General features: G+C 38.7%; 1 protein-coding gene across 1 annotated transcript in view; it reads right to left on the bottom strand.

Annotated features, from left to right (window-relative positions):
- Positions 1–879: 879 nt before the first annotated feature.
- The window catches only part of enah (ENAH actin regulator), a 175,063-nt gene continuing 152,894 nt past the window's right edge, over positions 880–23,048 (bottom strand). Inside the window, exons 8-15 of the mRNA XM_030128560.1 lie at positions 21,692–21,834; positions 20,220–20,268; positions 19,267–19,318; positions 19,022–19,088; positions 17,159–17,206; positions 11,489–11,573; positions 6,058–6,115; positions 880–3,945 (exon numbers count right to left, since the gene is read on the bottom strand). Of these exons, the coding sequence (XP_029984420.1) occupies positions 3,908–3,945; positions 6,058–6,115; positions 11,489–11,573; positions 17,159–17,206; positions 19,022–19,088; positions 19,267–19,318; positions 20,220–20,268; positions 21,692–21,834 (540 nt within the window). The 3' untranslated portion in view covers positions 880–3,907. The remainder of the gene's footprint in view (positions 3,946–6,057; positions 6,116–11,488; positions 11,574–17,158; positions 17,207–19,021; positions 19,089–19,266; positions 19,319–20,219; positions 20,269–21,691; positions 21,835–23,048) is intronic.

Raw genomic sequence — 23,048 nt, 5'->3', positions numbered from 1 at the left:
TGTCACATGTGTGGAAATAACCCTTATGATGCTACAAAATTAAAACAGAGCATCAGGAGCAGGGTTTAAAAGACGTCCGTAAACTGGACATAAGGACAGACCCCGTGACATGTCAATCACTCCGTGGCTGTGATATAAGTCATAAGTCCCGCCCCTACAATGTTATTCAATGGGACTTGTGTTCAACTTCAAATTCAAGTCCAAGTCAAGTGTTCAAGTCGTCCATTTTTCTCATCACTTTGTCGTTACAGTTCGCTAAGACACAAAAAGAGATGACTGACAGCTGCGAAAACTGGGAACAAATCAGCGCAGACTTCAGCTTCATTATTTGATCTGAACTGGAAACGCGATTTGTTCTACACGTGCGAAAATCCTGTCCTCAGTATTTTAAAGTAAAGAAAAGTCAGGATTCAGTTTTTCCCTGTTAAATACACTTTTTTATTTTTTGTCGTAAACATGTCTAATATATGGTGCTAATGACAAAGAACATTACTTTTTTTTTTTTTTTAAATCAAAACGTGTTTGGGAAGCTAATGCTAGCTCCTAGAGCTCCTTCCAGCTTCTGTAACCCCCTTCGTTGGGGTTTGGATTTCTTTTACCCTCAGTGTCTGTGACTGTAGTCTGGCTGCTAGCTGATGTTAGCTAACATTAGCTTGTTAGGTAAGAATCTTTGAGAATATATATACAAGGGGGGGCTGAAAAGTTCATAGCCCGACTAAGAAGGAGTTCTTCCACAGCAATGAAACTTGGCTTATTTAACAAGGAACCTTTGACTTTTATTTGATATGGAAGGAAAACATGACTCAGCTAAATTCCTGAAAATGGCTTCGTAAATCGTTTTGACTTCTCTCTCCTCTACTGACACGGTCTATCTTTCTGTCCGTCTCACTCATTCAATGTAGAAACTAAGTCCAAGTTTCTCAGTCTCTGCTACTTAAATGTTGACAGTTTAGTTTTCTTCCTCTTCACAGTGGAGTGTCCCTTTAACTTACACTTTTACCCATTTCCATCTGTCTTCTCTTACATGGATCCACCTTTGAACCGTCCGTAAAGTCAAACGTTTGTTGTACAAAGCCACGTTTGTCCCGCAGAGCCCCGTCTACTGGTTCCTACGGGGACACTGAAGAGGCTCCATTCCAAATATGAAGCTGTCATTTCAGAATATTACAGCAACGTCACATGTCATGACCTTGAAATGAACCGTTAAGCACCAGTTACAGTATTTCAGTTTTTCTGCACCCATCATGTCTCTCTCTCTGGAGTTGATTGTATTTTAGCTTTCTGTGAAGCAAAGTCACTCTGAACGCAAAGAAACTAATGGGTTTTTAGAGAAAAGTGACAGTTCCCTTACAAAAGTCAAACTTCAGGGAAAATACAGCGACAGGAGAAAAAGGCAAAGAAAAAAAATAAGTGTAACAGTAAGCACTGGTGAACGTATGAATGGCACATTCATGTCCTCGTGGACACCATCTCTTATGCATTTGGGTTTATCCCGTGCACCATTTGAAATTTCATAAATGCAATAAAATTTAAAAAAAAAAAAAAAAGGATTAAAAACAGTTCAGCTCCAATGTGGCTAAAGATACAGTATCCTTGGATTTTATAGATAGAAAAGAATCAAAAACCAAACGGACGACGGTTTAGAAACAGTGGGATTCCGTGAAATCATGTCGTACAGTGTTGCTGTGGTTTTCCTTCAGCTGCGAAACAGGGAGACAAACGGCCTGATGGGACAGCGTCCAAACACAGAGGACAGACAGACGGATGGACAGACAGACGGATGGACAGACAGACAGACAGACGGACACCGGGTAGGAGCAGGCTGGCCACAGAATAGATGCTACACTTATTGCTTGTAATAAAACTTGTGACAGTTAATGCAGTTTCATGGCTGAGTCGTGACCCGCGTCGCACGAACAAAACAACCGAAAGATGACAGAGACGACGAAGGACAACACCGAGGACACGAAAACTCTGGTAGTTCAAGAAAAAAGGTACAATGTAATCAGGGGAAAAGTGGCAGTATTATGAGAATAATGTCCAAATATTGAGCAGTAAAGTCGAAATTTTACGTGAATAAAGCCATAATATTTTGAATCAATTATGTAATATTATGAGAATTAAGTTGTAATATTTAGGGGAAAAAAATCCTAATAATATAAGAATAATGTTGAAAAAAGTTGTAATATTATGAAAAAAAGTTACATATTTTCAATAAAAAGTCACAATACTATGAGAATAAAGTTGTATATTTTGACTAAATAATCCTAATATCATGTTTAGAGGAAAAAGTCACAAAATTATGAGAATAAAGTTATTTAATCTATGCATAAATGTGACATTTTTTCCACTTTCTCATATAATTGTGACTTTTTTCTTCAAACTCATGACTTGTTCCTGAAATAATCTAACATTATCCTCATAATATTTTGTCATTTTTTCCTAAACTATTACCATTAAAACTACCACTCAATTCTTCTCCAGATTTGTTTTTTTCATACTTCAATCTAATCAATTCTTAATGCATATTATTATTAATATTATGACTTAATTCTTCAAATATCAGAGTTTTTTTTTACCCTCAGTGTGTCGAATTTTCATAGGACAGAAATGAAAAATGTACAGGATGGAGTTTTTTTTTTAAATCTACATGGTTGATAGCGTGAAATGCATTAGCAAATCCGGACTTTTTTTTTTTTTTTTGGTACGGAGCTACAAAGACCAACGCAACTGACAGGCATTTGAACTCAGCATCTTGTCCACCTGCCAATCAAATCAGAACATGAAAAAAAAAAAGAGGAGGAAAAGAAGAGGAAAAGCGACAGAACGCTGGCCTCCGGAGGGAAACGACAAGTTGTGGTTATGATTCTGAACGAACAGACAGGAGAGCGTCCTGTTTTATTAAAGACGGGATTATTGAGCTACGTGTTACGGCCGTAGATCGGCACCGAAACAGACATGGTTGATAGATAAGTTTTTTTTTTTTCTAAATAACTTTTTCTCTCTTTTGTACATATTCAGGTTAAAATAGTATTTGAGGAAGACGAGCTTTACAGTGTCCTGCAGAGGTGGACTTCACCACAGACTGTCAGTCCCCATATGTACTCACACACATAACCCAAACACACACGCACGCACGCTACCCCTATGGCATTATGGGAAAAAAAAAGTTCTCCATCCCCAGCTTCTTCCTGTTGTCAAACTCTCTGACTAAAACGTGCCTTTGATAGTAAATCACAAGAACGTGCTCAGAAGCCGATGGTTAATACAGGATTGTTGTAGAGTTTTTGTGTGTTTTCTTGGTTTTATATGAGAGAGAGAGAGAGAGAGAGAGAGAGAGAGAGAGAGAGAGAGAGAGAGAGAGAGAGAGAGAGAGAGAGAGAGAGAGAGAGAGAGAGAGAGAGAGAGAGAGAGAGAGAGAGAGAGAGAGAGAGAGAGAGGAGAGGAGAGAGAGAGGAGAGAGAGAGAGAGAGAGAGAGAGAGAGATGGGCTTTGCATAAAGACATTCGCTCCCCTGACTGACCGTGCACTGTCCTCCAGGATGCGATGCCCTCAGCAAAAACAAGAAGTAGTAGAAGGGGGGGTTGGAGGATGAGGGGGTGGGTTTGGGGGCTGGGGGGGGGTTCGGCTTTGCAAGATTAACTGAGTGAGTCACAGGTATGGAGTGTCCCGACCCCCCCTCACCCCCCCCAGCCCACCGTCCTGGGGCTGGACTGACCGCTGCTGCTCCGTCCACAAACATGCCGTCCTTCTCTCTCAGTATTTGCTTTGATCATCGTCGCTGTATTTGTGTGGGTTTTTTTTCCCTTTTCCCCGCTGTGGTATTGTCAGGTATCAAACGGACCGTAGGTTGTCTGTGTATGGGGGGGGGGGGGGGGGTCTCGTGGATCCAGATGGGGCAGATCCTCTATGCTGTGCTGGACTTGCCCAGCTCCTCCCTGATCGCTGAGGACGAAGACAGAAAAACAAAGGCTCAGTCCATGTAGTGATGCAGTGCACAGGTGTCAAACATGCGGCAACGACAGTTGTCATTATTTCTAGGCTATTTTGATAGTATTGTACTGGTTGAACTGGGCTGGCTGTGGCCCCTGAACTAAAATGAGTGTAAATATCTCAGTGTAAATGTTTTTATTTCACAAATTCGTCCTGTGGGCCGGATTAGAACCTTTGGAGGGCCGGTTTTGGCCCAGGGGCCGTATGTTTGACTCTGCTGCTGTAGAGTTTGAAGCAGCTCTGCTCTCCTGAACATGGTGGGACATTTGGAGCTGCTGTCGAATGCAGCTAACTGTTGGACTCCTGCGGCATTGTGTAGCACAGGGGGGCCAACTCTGGTCCAGAAGAGCCACTATCCTGCATGTTTTCGATGTTTCCCTCCTCCAGTCCACCTGACAGTCGTTATCAGTCTTCTGCAGAGCTGGATGATAGGCTTATTATTTGAATCAGGTAAGATGGAGGAGGGCTACACCTAAAACATGCAGGATAGTGGCTCTCCAGGACCAGGGTTAGCCACCTCTTGTGTAGCAGCACATAGTGAAAATACTAATAGTGAACTACTGCTGCGTTCTCCACACTGACAGGCATGTGAGCTGGATGGACCTGCCTTATTTATAGGACTGAAAGGTGACATGAAAGTTACCATAATGTCACTGAAAGAAATGAAAAAAAAAAACGTTAGATAGGAAGGAACAGAGGGTGTAATGCAGTGTTTTTCAATCTTGGGGTCGAGACCCCATGTGGGGTCGCCTGGAATTCAAATGGGGTCGCCTGAAATTTCTAGTAATTGATTAAAAAAAAACAAAACACAAAACTTACTTATAAAAAATATATGGTGAGTTGAGAGAGACAATCACAAAAATTAGAAGATATGACAAACTGTGGTTCTGTTTATCTGTCAAATGTTCATTGTGGTCAGTTTCAGATGCTGCAGCTCTTTCATAGTTCATAGTTTCAGTTCTTGTTTCATCAGTATTAATTGTCAGCCTTGTAAATCACAACTGGACTGACTGTACATATCCTGACCAAGGAAAACCCAATTCTCCCTTTGTGCAGTAATCTACACCTGGATTTACTGCCTCTGTCCACAATAATATACATTATATAGACCAGGGGTGTCAAACTCATTTCCTTTCAGGGGCCATATTCAGTCCAATTTGATCTCCAGTGGGCCGGACCAGTAAAATGATAGCAGAATAGTCTATAAATAATGACAACTCCAAATTTTTTAAGTGCAAAAAATAACCCATAATGAAACTATTTCTATCCAAAACAAAAACTATGTGAATAACCTGAAAAAACTGAAATTTCTGAAGAAAAATAAGTACAGTTTTATCAATATTATGCCTAAACTTATGATTAATACATATGCATTACAGATCAGATCTACCAAGGCACAAAACAGGCAGAATATTGTTAAAATTGCACTTATTTTTCTTTAGACATTCCAGGTTGTTCATATTTATTCAGGTTATTGACATTTTATTATTACAGGATATCAGAATTTAATGCTCTTTGCAATAAATCAAAGAGAAAAAAGTGATGTTGTCATTATTTATAGGCATGATGTCATTATTTTTTTCACTTTAAACCAAGAAGACATTTTGGAGTCATTATTTCTAGGTTTTTATGCTATTATTTTTGAGTTTGATGCCCTTGACTGTTAATATCTTCAGGGTAATTTTTGCATTTTGCACTTTGTAAATTCATCTCGCGGGCCAGATTGGAATCTTTGGCGGACTGGTTTCGGCCCCCGGGCCACATGTTTGAAACCTGTGATATAGACTAAATTCCTCTAAAATTAACGTTTATTTGCAACATAGTACAGCAAACTATTACATGATCAAAAACAAATTAATGGTAGCAAAAAAATAATTTTGAATGTCTGGGGTCACCAGAAATTTGTGGTGTTAACATGGGGTCACGAGCCAAAAAAGGTTGGAACCACTGGTGTAATGAGTGAGTGGTTGTTTTAGACTGTGTGTAGAGTTAGTAGTAAAACACACAAACATGGACTTTTCTTATGACAGAAGTGTGTGTGAAGTGTGTTTTCATGCAGAATACCATCAATGAGCTCCTCTTTTAGCTTGGACAGCTCCTTCCTCATCTCATCCAGAATGTCCTGTGACACAAAAGAAAAAGTCACACTTCAACTCAACCATGATGAAAGTCTTTAGGTCTCAGACACAAAGCAGCTGAGTTATTCGTTTCCACCTTCCATGTATGCGTCATGTGACTGTGCAGAGTCACACGACGTTATGAGACATTACCCCCAGAGTTTCCTTTGGATTTGGATTTAGTAAAGTAAAGGCCCTGCCAACTGCTTTTCACAGCAGTTAATCCCCGTTGAGGGAATCCCTGTGAGATTAGGCCTAAAGACAGACTTAGAGACAGAGAGAGTGTAAACATCAATTAGCGTCATGAGGCCAGAGTTTGAGCTTCTGCCTCCAAATGAGACTGAAGCAGACGGTGACAGTGACTGGGGTGTCCGTGGAAGGCTCCTGTGGGTTTCGCTGCTGTGCTGGTGCTTGCGGGGCCTGATATGGACTCAGACCGACTCTGGACTTATCTAACGTTGTCATTCACAGACGTCAGAGGGAGGAGGGACGGGGCTCGTGCACACACCCACAATGCTCTGCTACACAACTACACCAGTGCAGTGAAAACCCCAGTGGGACCAACAACCTCCTCCTGTGAGTGGAAGCTCTGACACCAGTGTGTGTGTCATACAAGTTAGGATGAACCACTGTATGACACTAGTCCAATAAAAGCCCCAGAATTTACCGAGACTGGAACACAAGTCACAATTGCAATTCTGTCTCGTCATTTTTCAGACATAAATAACGTAAATACTCGAATCCTTATTTTTTTAAAATTAGGCCCGAGCCCAGGCACACATGCTGGCAAGGGCCTATTAAAATGGCATGGTTCCCTTATTATTATTTTACTTTCACCACTTTGAACACAAATTTGACCCCCTGAACGTTAACAAAAAGTCAATTTTATTTGGTCAAAAATTCAAGCCCGGCGAAAATTTTTTTTATTTGAAGTCGCCAAGAAAAAATAGCGCAAAATGACTCGGCCAGGTCCCCTCAAAAATCAAAATACATTACGTCAGGGCTCTCAAAGTCATTTTCTTTCAGGTTCCACATTCAGCCCGATTTGATCTCCAGTGGGCCGAACCAGTAAAATAATAGCATAATAAACGATAAATAATGATAAGTCCAAATTTTTGCCTTTGTTTTAGTGCAAAAAAACCCCATGAAATTATTAAAATATTTTCTTTTATAAACTATCGAAACAAAAAAGATGTGAATAACATGAAAAAACTGAAATTTCTTTAGAAAAATAAGTGCAATTTTAACAATATTATGCCTCAACTTATCATTTATATATATTCATTATGGATCGGATCTACGAAGACACTAAACACTGAGGAACAGGCAGGAAAGAGTTCAAACTGTGCTTCATTTTCTTTAGACATTTCAGGTTGTTCATATTTGTTCAGGTTATTCACATTTAATTGTTACAGGATAGTTTGTAAATGTTAATATTTTCATAATCTAATGTTATTTTTTGCACTAAAACAAAGACAAATATTTGAAGTTGTCATTATTTACAGGCATAGTATAAGATTTTTTTCACATCAAACTGAGAAGAAAATCTGCAGTCATTCTTTTTTGTCGGTTCTTCTGCTGTTATTATTTGACTGTAGATCATATTGGTCTGTATGTGGAACCTGAACTAAAATGAGTTCCATAGCCTTGACTGTGGAATTTTTGCACTTTGTAAATTCATCCCATGGGCCGAATTGGAACCTTTGGTGGGACGCATTTGGGCGCCGGGCCGCATGTTTGAGACCCCTGCATTACGTGGATGGGAGCCCTCCCCAAATTTTTTTTCCACGTAGAAAAATGAAACTTGGTACAGACACAGCCCGTGGTAGGACAAGTAAAAAAAAAAAAAATCACATTATGGCCCCGCCCTAAACCCAACAGGAAGTCGGCCATATTGGGTGGAAGTGTGGACCTCTAAAATCCCACCCCTCATACTTTCATCATGTCCTCCTAGGGTTTACATCCAATTTGGACCAAACTGGGTGAAAATCACCTACACACGTGTGATCAAAAGTTACCATTTACATTTTTGATCAAATGTTGGGCGTGGCTGTGACCAGCTCACAACGAAACAGCCATTTTCAGAAGAATAAAAGTGTGTATATCTCGCATATGGAGTGTCAGATTGAGTTGGACCCAATGTAACATTTGTGTGGAATGAACATGGACCTGAACATGATGATATGTAACCCGTTCAAATTGTATCTTTATTTGGAATGAACAGGTAAATTTACCAGCAGATCAACAGTGGTAAAAAAAAAAAGAGACAAGGCCATAGAGTCCCAAAAATAAAGTCTTGAATCGTGGAACAAAATTCGTTCGTCCTTGTAGTGACCATTCTCCTTCAATATCTTAAATTTAACAGCAATTGCCCCCAAGTAACCACAATGGACATACATTATTATGTGGAAAGGACCGCTGGATGAAACAGGCAGAGGTGTTATATTTCAGTTACTTTCATCCACCTGTTCATATCCGGACGAACACAGGCACAGCACTGAGGTGATGATGTAATACCTGTGACAGGACTGTTGGAAACACATTAGACTGTCTGAGATAAAACACTGGACTGGACAGTTTTGTGTTCAGGACTGTGTGAGTTTACATAGTGTTCCAGAATCCTGATTCCACCTGTATCAGGGCTGTTCCTACCTCCAGAGGTGTTACAGAGATAAAGGTGGAACCAAATGATCCACCATTTCATTTACACAGACGTTCTGGAGTAAAGGTGGAATACTCCCTTAACAGAAGTGCTGTGTACAAGGGGTATTTAAAACATGTTTAGCACTTCAAGTTTGGGATTCCAACTAATATGCAACTTTTGTTTTTTTATTTAGAATATTTGCAATAAAATCAACAACAAAAGAACCCTGCTATATAATGCACGTTCTGTGTCCGTCCGATCGATGTTGCAGCACAGGAGGGCGTTTGTACAGATTCTCCTCAGCCTTCACAGGCCTGATCACCGCAAAACTCGCCAAATGAATAAAAACATTACCTGACTATCTACTAGGCACAATTTTATGTCTGTATTCAAATGCTGTGAGGTGTGCTGGGAGATTTTAGCCTCTCATGCTATCGTACAATGGCACCACAGGTACAATGCTGCTAGTTATATAAAAAAGAAAACAAACGATTCGAAAAGGAACAGGATGAAGTTTAATTTATAATCTCCCGCCCCCTTACTCTGTCCTTCACCTACCCTAAACTCCTCTGTCAGATTCCATAAGTAACTCAAAAATCCTCACATACCAAACTAAATTCTGACTATACATAAAACACAAAATTTTTGTCCATAATATCAAGGATAGACTGTCTATTTTGCAGCAGCATTTCACACTAAAGTAAACTGTCCTTTCCATAACAGTAATGGTGCACATGTCAAAACAAAAATAAACTCTGTCCACTTCATAAGAAAAATACACATGTTAAAAGACAAAATAAACTCTGTCCTTTTCATGACAATAATACACATATTGAAAAACTAAATAAACTCTGTCCTTTTCATAACAGTAATGTTGCACATATCAAAACAAAAATAAACTCTGCCCATTTCATAAGAAAAATACACATGTTAAAAAACAAAATAAACTCTGTCCATTTCATGACAATAATACACGTATTAAAAAACTAAATAAACCCTGTCCTTTTCATAACAATAATACATATATCAGAAACAAAACTACACTATCCGTTTTAAAACAATAATGCACAAAAATAAACTCATTTCTTAGCAGTAATATACTTATCAAAAATAAACTATGCCCAATTCCTAACCATAGCCGTATTAAAAAACAAAAAATGTACTCAAAAACAAAAAATATAAAGGTAAAATGACGGTTGAATCAAAAGGATTTAGTGGTTTTGAAGAAGCTGATGCAATGGCTTCATTTTCAGTGGAAAGGGTTAAGTCATGTGGTGAGAATACTGTTAACAGTTCTGACACTTAAACAGAGGGGGAAAAAACTGAGGAGCTACCCAGCCTCCATGGACCTCCCACTGCATTCGACGGTCAAAAATGAATATTTAGCACAGTTTAGGGTTAATTTGCTATGACATTTGGAGGTAGAAAACTGCTGAATGTAAGGAACTAAATATCCCCAATGCCATCCTGTCTGCTTCTACTGCTGGGTTTGTTCCCTCAAACCAAACAGCACGGACACTGTTAATGCTGGACATAGATATGGGTCATTTGAATTAACATGACACACTACTGATGAGCATGAACTGGATAAGAGAATTACAGGGAAACCTTGTACAATTTACAGGTTAGATCAGGGGTCTCAAACATGCGGCCCGGGGGCCAAATGCGTCCCACCAAAGGTTCCAATCCGACCCGTGGGATGAATTTGCAAAGTGCAAAAATTCCACAGTCAAGGCTGTGGAACTCATTTTAGTTCAGGTTCCACATACAGACCAATCTGATCTACAGTCAAATAATAACAGCAGAAGAACTGACAAAAAAGAATGACTGCAGATTTTCTTCTCAGTTTGATGTGGAAAAAATATTACATTATGTCTATAAATACTGACAATTTCAAATTTTTCTTTGTTTTAGTGCATAAAATAACATTAAATTATGAAAATATTTACATTTACAAACTGTCCTGTAACAATAAAATGTGAATAACCTGAACAAATATAAACAACCTGAAATGTCTAAAGAAAATTTAGCACAATTATAACAATTTTTCTGCCTGTTCCTCAGTATTTATTGTCTTTGTAGATCCAATCTACAGGGTGTCCCATAAGTCTCCATACATAGGAAAAATAAACGTTTCTTGACATAAACCATTTTTATTTATATAATATGCTCTATATGACTGCCATTTTGTCGGGAACACATTTCAATGCGTGTCCTCCACTGCTGAAGAACTATAAAGAAGAAATATAAAGAAATACATGTTAGAACCATGGAATGTATTATGTCTCCTATGTATGGAGACTTATGGGACACCCTGTATAATGCACATGTATATACGATAAGTTGAGGTAGAATATTATTAAAATTGCACTTATTTTTGTTACGAAATTTCATTTTTTTCAGGTTATTCACATCTTTTTTGTTTGGATAGTTTATGAAAGTAAGTATTTTCATAATTTAATGTGGTTTTTTGCACTAAAACAAAGACAACAATTTGGAGTTGTCATTATTTATAAGTTATTATGCTACTATTTTACTGGTCCGGCCCACTGCAGATCAAATTGGGCTGAATGTGACCCCTGAAAGAAAATGAGTTTTAGACCCCTGGGTTAGAGGAAATGTGTAAAAAAAACAAACAGTATTCAATGACCAGATAATACATCAGCTGTCATTTAACACACAAGGACATTACAACAGAACACATATGTTCAAATATGTGAACTATTTCACTCACCTGTTTCAATCTGTCATAGTCAACAGGTTCTGTTGGCACACCATTGGCACTTAAGGATGCAGTCGGTGTAGGAGTGGATTTGGGTCTGAGAAGGGAAATAAGAAAGACAGAGACACTGAGAGGACATAAACAGGACTGAGGTGGGAAAAGGCCTTTACATGTGGAGATCAACAATTAAAAGTGCTCTGAACAGTTTAGGGCTTATTTGCTGTGGTATTTAGAAGCACAAAGCTGTTGAATTTTTCACATTTTTTTCATCACATATAAAATGTGCATATATTAGGGATGCGGCCAGATTTGCAGTTAAGAGACTACTCTTGGTAAAATGCGAGCATTTGGGCTGCAATGACTAGTCGACTAGATGACAAACAGTCGACAGCAAAGGTCGTTAGTGACTTCATGCACTTTTGTTTAAGGAACTTTTTAAAAATTTTTTATTGCCGATTGGAACTCTTAAGTATCTAGTTGTTTGTTTAACCCTTTCATGCATACTGGTCACTACAGTAGACAGTTGTTCTCCGGCTGTTCTCTTGTATATTCGTGGGTTTTGTTGTTTTAGTTCCATATCAGCCAACACAGTGGACACTTATGCACCATCACATACACTGACATTCAGACCATTTCTGTAACTTAGCTGTTCTAGATCAACCTGATCTGTTTTAGTGTAAATCAACTGCTAATTATTAGACTGTAATTAATAGTCTTCTTTATCAAAAAGTTTTTTTTAATTTTTTTAAAAAAAATATCTCCATGAAGTGAGTAGTAACTAGTATAAGAGTATGATGAAATACGAGAAAACCTCAGATTAGCTGCATGAAAAATGTTTTTATTTCATAGTTTTCACACAGTATGTCACTTTCTGATGATGGGTTTTAAATACATGTTTCTTTGCTTCAGACATTAAATGCATGGTGTCCAGCTGAGTGGACATTTTTGTAACTCCATGATAAATAGGTTAATAAAAAAATTTCAATTGCATTGGTTTTTTCATGCCTAAAGAGGAATAAAAACACTCAGGAAAAAAATCTTGACTAAGTTTTTTAGAATTCATGCATGAAAGGGTTAACAAAGACTGTTAGGTACTAGAACTGTTATGCACAAAATGCACTTTCGTTTAATGGGAAAAAAGTACAGGGTTATTCAAAAAGAATGAACCAATTTCATGATTCTTCAGTTCTCAAGCATCGTCACGGAATGAGTCAGTGACCATTTGACAGAGGAGTTTTCTAAGTTCTGAATGGCTGAACATGGGTGCCAGGGGCCATGGATTGGTCTGAAGGGGGCCCTAGACCTTGCTCTTAGTGCTTGGCCTGTGAGATCCCCAGACCTCAGCGTGTGTGATTTTTTTCTTGTGGGGATACGTAAAAGATCGCATTTATGTTCTGTTGCTACCCACTAACCTCGATGGCGTTAAAGGTGCAGGAGACTTTCGTGACCAATTTTTCATCAGATCTGTCAAACCTCAGTCATATCCTCAGTTTCATTAATCTGTAAGTCTGTCATTACTCACCTGAATCTCTTGTGTTATGGTGAACAACTTCTAACTTTCTAGGGAACTTGGGCATCTTCGGAATTTTGTCGCGAAGTGCATTGTGGGAAGCGAAGGCTCGCAGTGCTGCCTGACAGCAGCAGCGCGAGCATATGGTATTACATGGATGAAACACAAAGCAGAAACGGCTGAAACGCAGAAACGGCTGGAGGAATATGCATAGAGGGAAGGGAGCTCCTGCCGTTTCTGTGTCGTGTCTTTAGCAGCTGCTGCTGCTGCCAGACAGCGGCGTGAACCGGTGTTTCCCACAGTGCACGTTGCGACAAAATTCCAAAAATGCCCAAGATACCTACTGACTCTGAATGTAAACCCACGGTTTGTTTGTCGTGGATGGCACTAAGAAACTGTTCACCGTAATGCAAGAGATTCAGGTGAGTAATGACAGAAAGACTTACAGATTCATGATACTGAGGATATGACTGAGGTTTGACAGATTTGATGAAAAATTGGTCATGAAAGTCTCCTGCACCTTTAAACATCGAATAACAACAGCGACCAAGTGAGTGGATGGTGATATACTGATACGCATCTGGGAGGAATTCTCTTATCACATAGATGTTGTCCGTGCTGCAGGTGGTGGACACACTGAACACTTGTAAGACAGGAAATAAAAGTTGATTGTGAGTAGAATACTTGTGACTTGGCTGGAGTTTTCTATTCCTTTTCCTTATTAAAATATTGCATAATGAATGTGGTTCATTCTTTTTGAATTACCCTGTACTTTATTGCTGGTTGTACTATTTGTTGAATATTGAACTTAATATTTATTTGCCACCAAATGTTTTATTACAGGAAAGAAAATGTTTTTTATTGCTGCAGTAGATAGAAATAACAAATACTGAAGTAGTCGTTAGTTGCAGCCCTAGCGAGCATGCACATACATTTGAAGACATGCACTCACCAAGACATGCAGTTAATCCTCACAAACATACACAGATGAGCCAAATGCCAGGACAGTCACTGACGTTTTGTGTTTCCTTGTCCCTAAACCTCACCTTCACCTCATCACAGTCACTTGTACCCCACACAAACCCTGAAGTCTGAGCCCTCAAACAGCCCCTTAATGGTCCCTTGGTACAGGGAATATTAGTGAACCAAAACTACAACTAAAACTGAAAGAAGCAGTGAAAGAAAAGTTTACTGACTGAAATGAAAAGAAAAAGAACGCTTGTCAAAACCACAAAACCTGAAAAGAATGAACAGTGCAAGGCAAACTCAACTGACTTGCAGCTAAAATCAGCTTCAGTTGTGTTTTTTGTTCTTTGTAATGTGGTTGCTCTTCCACTTTGTGCTAATAAGACAGATGTAGTGACGGTGACACAATAATGGACTTGGACGTGTCTCAGACGGTGGCAGCGACACAACAGAGCAGATATGAAACAAAGAAGGATAAAGAGAACGATGCAATGTCTGAGAAGATTATCTAAAAAACTAAAAGTGAATCCTTACAAAAGAAATAAAACTATAACTAATGGAAATTTAAAAACTGTAACACCAGTGACTGAAGGTGAGGACTGATCCACATCCCCTCAGGTGGGTCAAGTCCTAACTTCATAGTTTAACACACAGATATGTCACGGCCCAGCCTTTCTTTTTCTTGTTTTTTTTTTCCCAGTTGCTCTAGCTCTAGGGCCTGCTGGTGCTACTTGTTGTGTTTGTTGTTTTGTTATGGCTCTGAGCCATGTCATGACAGATATCCATTCAAAAACACACACATACATGAAACTGAAAACCCCTCTAGGAATTATATTAAAAATCGACTGCGTGTAAAAGAAAAGGGATAAGCCAACAATGATCCTTTCCTTCAGCATATGTGTGAGAAGCCTTGAGGTAATGACAGTCATAGCATTCTTTAATTTCGTGAAAGGAAGTGGAACAGGAAGGAGAAGTGAAAGAAAAGGAAATGAGCTTGGCTGTGCGTTGGAAAAACATACAGCACGTGGAAATACTTTTTGTTTAGTTTTTTTATGGTATGTGTGACTTTCTGTGTTTTATGCAGAGTGAAAAAGTTTACAGAGCCATAAACTACACAGTGTGTAATAAGCTTTTTGTGTAGTATGTTTAGAAGGGTTCAATATGTGAACAGAAACGTCACTGTTTCAGCTCCTGTTTCAGCTCAGTGGGTCAGATATTAAAGACACTTTTAATAAAGTGGAGTCAGAAACGCCCGTCTGGTCTGTGCGTGCACACACATTCACATCCTCACACAGCGGGGTCTTATCTGACACAGCCTGCTGGATCTGTTCTGGCACTACGACGATAATACCGTGCCAAGACAAGCCTGAATGGGTGGACACTCGTTTTGTGAGTGTGTGTATGATAGGGTGGGTGTATGTGACGCACTAATGGATTTCCCTGTGTTCAAGGGGAGGAAAAAGTTTTGCGGGCAGCATGCAGTGCAGAGCAGCATGCAAAAAAAAAAAAAAGAACAGCCACTAGATTATTTTATGGCAATGTCTACTGCCACAGTACTGTGGCACAAAATATGGGTTTGTCTAACTCCACAGACCAATAAAATGTTAGCATTTGTACTAGAGCCAATCAGGGATACAGTTACATGAACTCATTTGTCTTTCTTTTTTTTGTCTCTTTCTCTCTTTTTTTTTCTTCTTTTTTTCCCCTACTAATTAGTCTCTTGTTGTCACAGTACTGTGGTGATATATGGAGTATATACTTCAGTTCATTCTTTTGTACATTTTTTCTACCACAGTACTCTGGCAACTGATGGAAGAAATGACAAATTAGTGTTGGTATATAGCACAGAATAGGAATTATTGTTCTAAATACTCTATATGTTGTTTTATGCTGTTCTTTACTCTGGGGGTTGGAGAAGGTGGGCGGAGCTATATGTTACATATGCTGCGTTTCCACTACATGGTACCGGCTTGACTCGACTCGACTCAACTCAGCCTTTTTGAGTTTCCATTATGAAAAAGGACCTAGAATCTGGTACCCGGTACTGGTTTTTTGGTATCACCTCCGCCGAGGTTCCAGGACTGGGGACCAGATACTAAAGCGTGATCTGTAAATACTGCAGACCACTGATTGGTCAGAGAGTTGTCTCTGTGACCCGCTGTTTTACAAAAAACAGATGTGGAAGTTGACAGTAAATATAGCGGTAGGTTAATCCACATGATGACGGCCCACAAAACTATACCATTCCCTCAGGTGATTCAGTTTTTGGTGGCCGGAGTAAAAATTCAGCATGAGCTTGTCGAGACTCTCTGAGCAGACGACGGAAGTAACGCACTGCATCGCTATGACGTCCAGGTACTGTGAAGTAGGTAGTATCCTGTAATGGAAACGGTCTCCAGGAATAGTATCTGGCACCCGAGTCGAGTCGAGCCGAGTCAAGTCAAGCCGGTTCCACGTAGTGGAAACGTGGCAATAGATGCAGTAGTGTGCAGTGTGACTTTAGTTCTGTGTCAGTTCAGTGTCAGTTCAGTGTCAGTTCAGTGTCAGTTCAGTGTCAGTTCAGTGTCAGTTCAGTGCTGTGGTCCTGTGGAATTCTGCACTCTGAATGATGTCCCAGTGGCTGATTTATATCTATGTTGGATTTACCAACCGGCTCCGTCCTAAAGATTTGAAAATCTTTAGGACAAAAAAACAGAAAAAAAAGAAATGCTACTCTGATCAGGAACTGAACCCAGTTTTTCCGCGTTGCAGTCCGATACATTACCGAGTGAGCTAAATGTCCACTGTGTCTCAGGTCGACCTATTTGCTATCTGATTGCCTTGGTACTTTTTCAGGATGTAACTACCAGTCTAGACATGATATAACGAGGGCGCTGATTGGCTCTGTGGGAATAGACAAACTGATACTTCGTGCCACAGTACTGTGTCAATAGCCACTTTGTTATTTTATATATCTCTTATCCAGACAGTCACTGCTTTAGAAAAGAAAGGACAGACTGGACATATAAAACCATGGACAAACACTGCCCCTGCAGGTTGGTCACTTTGCAAAAAAAAACCCACACAGACAACCCAGGATTCATTCCAAGCATGAAGGGTTCCTTCTCTGACAAAACCACTTCCATCACAGCAAACCTTGAGGAAAAAAGGGATATAGTTTTAAAAGGAAAGGATTTCTCAAACTGCCCAGGGCCTTTTCTCTCTACCTGTTGGAGGAATCTGCTGCCATGGGATTTCTCCACGAAGACTCTCGTCTGTGTGAGCAGCAGAGACACTGACTTTACAAATTAAGGTCTTCCCCTAGTCCACTACAAACCCCCTGGATCTGACCAGAAAAACACATTCAGCTTCACATTTGTTCACAGGACATAACTCCTACTTTTAGGGAAGATTAGTTCATTTTATTTTACTTCTTATGTGATATCCTGAGAAGGAACACAAAATCTCAATCTCCCTTTTTTTCATAAAGTGGGAAAAATTTAAGTTAGGAATTGGTTGATTCTGTAAGGATTAATTCAAAGTGTGAGAAGGTTACAGAAAACTTCAGAACTATGATAATATGAAGAACTTTCATGCTAAACCTAGGTTAAATTTATTCTGTTGCATCATAAAATGAAATCCAGGTTTAACTTCACACAAAGATGTTAAAGGGCTTTTTTTTTAAATTTTAAATCCGCTAATATGTGACCATATTTCTTATAAGGAATACAGAGCAACTGAAAGTTAAAGTCTCACACAACTTTTATACTTATTCTCCATCAGGTTTTTGTCAAAGGAGGTGAAAACAGATTACAGCTTTACTGCCATGATGAGCAGGGCTAACAGGCTACCGTTTTACTCAGCTTGTAAACAACAACAACAACAACAACAACAACAACAACAACTAAGACTATGCATATTAATTCATTTTAGGTAAAAACAATAAACTTGGATTCATCTACTAAATGTGGATTAGTTTTAACTGTGCATAACTCACATTTTAAATTAGGATTTACTCATTTTAAACCAAGGCCTGTGAAATTCTGCTTAGAAGTAACATTAACCCATGAAGACCCAGTGCTACTTTTGTGGCAATTTCCGAATGATTTTTTTCTCTGTATTTAACCTTTCTTGAGTGATTTATCACCATTTATTATACTATTAACATCTGTATTTTGTTTTTTTTTTTTTCAGTGAAATCTGGTATTTTTCTATATTTCATTCACTGATCGTGTAGATGTTCATAAAAGCTCAGATTAAAGTTGAGGGATATTACATTAATATCAATGAAAACTGAAGAAAAAGAGACTTTTTCAGTGAAGATATCATTAACTGAACATAAACCCAGTGTGTCCATCCACTGTCACTGATCCAACTCCATGAGTTTTACTGGTGAATCAATGTTGTAGAAGATGACTGTGTTTCCACGGTAACTACGAAGCCTCTGAACGTCCAAATGGGTCATATCTGATGACCGTGAAAAGACGACAAACTGTATTTTACACCAATTATTTACATGTATTGATAGGATTAGTGGATCAACAGGTATTAAACAGTTTAGATCAGTAGATGGTTTTGGTCACCAGTGCATGTTTGGGTCTTTATGGGTTAATTAATTTTAGTTGGTGCAACCTAGTCTTAAAGGTTTCTGTTTTAAAACTGACCCAATAATACATTTTGACGACATCTGAGAACAGCAGCTAACAGCTAACTGAGCAGAAATCAGCTAAACTGGACATGAATGTGCTGCTCCACTCCTCTGCTCATTGTCCTCCCACAGACACCACAGTACGTCTGTGTTTCCCAAAGTCCGTCAGTAAACTGGGTGTCTGATGAACATCCAGTGTGCACATGAATGCGACACAAGCTTTAGTGATGTTAGCCGGCAGTGCATCATGCTAAAGCTAGCTGATGCTAATGCTTTAATATGCTCTTTTGGGTCTTTACACTAAGAAAATTATGTACATCGGTGCGTGACATGAAAGGCAAAAAAAAAAGTAAACAATGTGGTGAATGAATCTATTCCAACTGAAAATTACACCAAATAATGAAAAAAATGTGTTTTCAAACAGACAGGTAGAGCACAGTACCTTCCGATTACTGGAGATTTGCTACCATTCATGGTGTTTGTTCTTTCCCATGGCTTCCTGGGCATGTCTGGAGGAAAAAACACAGAAACACAAATGTGAGTGATGCTTCTCATGCAATAACACAATATCAAATACTCAGTGAAAATGGATCAATGTTAACTTGGATTGTCGTCCAAACCCTGTTGAAAAGATGCATTTTCACAGCTGTGGTTGTTTTCCTTCTGCAGGTTTGCTCTGACACTCACCTGGTGTGCTACAGGCTGACACTTTAGGGGTTGTGTTTATCTCGCCCTCGTCCTGTTGATCAGACAAACAGGGTGCAAAGGTCAAAACTGTTACAATGGTGAGGTCACAGCATGTAACTTCTGTGATAATCAGACAGAGATGATTTTCAATAGGAAGAGTCATGATGCAGTTCATCAGTTAGTTCAGATTTACATGTAGAGACAAAAACAGACTTAGTGAAAAACACAACAGTTCTGTGTCAGGGTACAGTAAATGTAGAAGTGACGAGTACCACCTGATTCTGATGCAGTACTAAAAATATTCATGAGGAGTAAATACATTTCATGTCTAAGAGGAGGAAATCACAAACAGGACACTGAATATGATCATGATGATACATGTATGTTTACACTGTTACATTTTTATACTACTTTTATATTTTTAAAAATTCTACCCTTTCAAACAGTACATCTCTAATTTGCACATACTTCGACTGCACACTACTTCATATCTTATATTTTTCCAATATATGTCTGTATCTTATTTAGATGTAAGTGCACTGTCGTTGGCAGAGACCACCTGCAATTTTGTTTCACAACTAGTGTAATGACAGTAAAGCCTCTTCTATTCTCTTCTATTCTCTTCTGTTCTGTTCTATTCTATCAAATATACATAAGCCTAACCTGGGAACAGAATAAAATAAGAATAAAAGTTCGTAAAAGCCTGGCCACAATCTACCACAATATGTAACATACAGGAAATTCTGAAAGCAGTGATAACAGACTGGAATGTAGTTGATGGAATCCAAAAAGTCAGAGCATACTATCAGTGAGGGACAGATGAGTGATTAAAGACAGGAATGTAGCGTAGCAGGACAGGAGACGTGGACGATCCCACAGAGAGGCTTTTATGTGATTGAGGAGCAGAGGCAAAACAAGTGAATGATACAACAGACGAAAGGCAAGACACTTACTGATCTCTGGTCAGGTTCAGGTGATGAGCCCTTCTCTGCAATCCTTCTCCTGTGAAACAGTGATGATGGGTCAGAAAGAGACACAGCTTTTTTTAAAACAGACTAAGTATGATGATAATGTCACCAGAAAAATGTGGGCAAAAATCCTAGATTATGTGATGGAATATGTGGGGTTTTTATGTGGTTTTATGTGGTGAAATTGAGCGAATCTGCAAAAAAATGTGCAAAGTTGTGAAAATATGTGGGAACTGGAAAAACATGTGTTTTAATAAAAAAAAAAAAAAAAAAGATTCCCCTCCCACACCCTGATCTAACGAGGCTACTTCTAAATGAAACATGTCTAATTACATCCTATGATAAGCAAACATCCAGAAGTAAACATCCAGTCCATCCCACACAGGGCTGGTTCTGTTGGAGTTCTTCTGTATTTTCTAATCAGGGCTCGAACATGGCTCTAACATTCCTGAGTCACAAGTGTCACAAATAAAAGAAGTGCTTCACCACAGTGAGGCACAACAGACCATCTGTTTAAGGCTATTAGAGCCTTTATGTTCAGAGAACATCATCACTGCAGCACAAACCATTTTACAATGTTTCGCACTAGAGAAGTGGCTCTGACATCGATTTTTTCTGAGGTTCGTGGTTAGTTTACTGTCTGTGGAGCCGATGTTGTTGCACGTCACATATTACATCACTACCTGTGTCAAGTTACAATACAATATTTTTAAACTTTATACGGAAAAATGCGGGGATTATGAAATCATGTGAGTTCTGCATATTTCACGTACTTTGCGCAGAAATATGGTATTATTGCAGTGATTATGTGCCCTTTCTAAAAAAATGCGGACCCCCGCATAATGTGTGCTATTTGCTTGATTATGCATTGAATTATGCGATTGCATAATTGTGTTTTTCTGGAGGGACTGATAATGGCCCCAGAAAAACTTGAACGCATTTTTAAAAAAATCGGTATATTTGGAGTGTGTATTCCACAGAAAACACACCTCAACAAGGGTTTTAAGAACATCACTGCCTTCACAACTTTAATAGTTTGTCGGCTCATTCTACTTAAATAGAAAGACAGAAATCCCCCCACATTCAACCTCTTACCTTATTTGGAAATGATAGACACAAACAACTTCTCATTCTTAATTTCTTTTTCTTTTTTTATTTATTTAATTTTATCTATGTATTTATTCATTTGGGGTGTGTGAGTTTATATATTTTGGTTGGACTATGAGGTGCATTAAGGTTGGGACTCTGTTAGAGTGGGGTTTGATAACTGTGTTGCAATATATTATGTTCATTAAATTGTACAGTTATGATTGTTACAATCTAAAAATTCATTAAAAAATTTTGGAGCAAGAAAAAAAAATCTGTTAAAAAAAAAAAAGAAAGGAAGAAACCACTCATTTTAATGGTCTCTAACACTACCCAAACCACAGAGTGTGTGATGTGTGACGTGGCTGTACCTCCGTGCCAATAAGGCGCTCATCTCCTCCATGAGCCCCCCTCCTCCAGGCAAAGGGCCGTTGCCTCTTGTTTCCGTTTTGGCCCCCGCGGCCCCCCCAGCGCCTGACAAGGCCGCTGCCAGAGCTGCAGCTGGATCATCACTCTGAGGAGACACAAGTCTTATTCACCTATACACAGAACTTTAACACACACATCAAGCCTTAAAATACAAATCAGGAAACACCTCAGAACACCGTACTTTTAGGATGCTGTGCATATGGGATTTGTAGTTTTTCACTGGGGAGTCATTTGCTTGTATTCATACATACACATACTATTATTCATATACTCATATATACAAACACATATCAGCGTAGATCCTGTTCTTACATCTTAATATTTGTTGTGATGTCTGTTTTACATTTGTATTGACTGTGATGTCTAATAAATTGAAATCTGTTGATTATTGTGATATGTTGCATGTTAGGTGTATGTAAACGCATGTTTAAGCTTTAACTTAAATGTTAACAAAAATGCAACTAATGATTGTAATTAATTGTAACAAATACAGTTGCAATGACTAGTCGACTAGTTGGCACATATTTAGTAGTGGACAGATCATTAGTGACGTCATGCACTTTTGTTTAAGAGAAAAAAGTATTTATTCCTGCTGCAATATTTGTTGAGTATTGAATTGAATATTTGCTTAATAAACTTTATACATTCTTATTGTTGTGCACCAAATGTTCTTGTAAAAGGAAAGAACATTTATTTTATTGCTCCAGTAAATATAAATGAGAGTCATTGTTTTTTTGCAGTTCATAATCTGACTAGTCAACTAGTCATTACAGTAGTCGATGACTTGTCGACTTGAAAAAGTCATCAGTTGCAGCCCTCGTAACTAATATGTTGTATATTTGTCTCTAATGTGAGGTACTGGACACTTGAATCAGTCAGATGTTTATATGTCTTTGAGGGATCCAAACAAATAATGTCAAAAAAGACAACATGAGAATTAAAGATGTCCTGGTGTTTGTTTAGGGCATATGTTGTGTAGGATATTTTTGGATATTTTTGTCAGCTGATTGTGACATATTGTGTGAAATACACCCCAGTTGACCTGCAGTGTTTCATACAAACCTCTACTGATATGAGACGTGACAGATGGTGACTGTGTGTGTGTGTGTGTGTGTGATCATGCGTAAACATGGCGTGTGTGCGTGAAATGTTCAGTGACAGTAGTGTCATGTGATTATGTTTGATGTATGAACAGACTGAGCGCACTGCAAAAAATTTAAATCCCACTGAGTGTATTTTTCTCATTTCTAGTCCAAATATCTCATCACACTTAAAATAAGACAGAATTACCTAAAGAGA

Source organism: Sphaeramia orbicularis, chromosome 24, assembly GCF_902148855.1.
Source record: "Sphaeramia orbicularis chromosome 24, fSphaOr1.1, whole genome shotgun sequence".
NCBI lineage: Eukaryota > Metazoa > Chordata > Actinopteri > Kurtiformes > Apogonidae > Sphaeramia > Sphaeramia orbicularis.
This window is presented reverse-complemented; position numbering and strand designations above follow the sequence as displayed.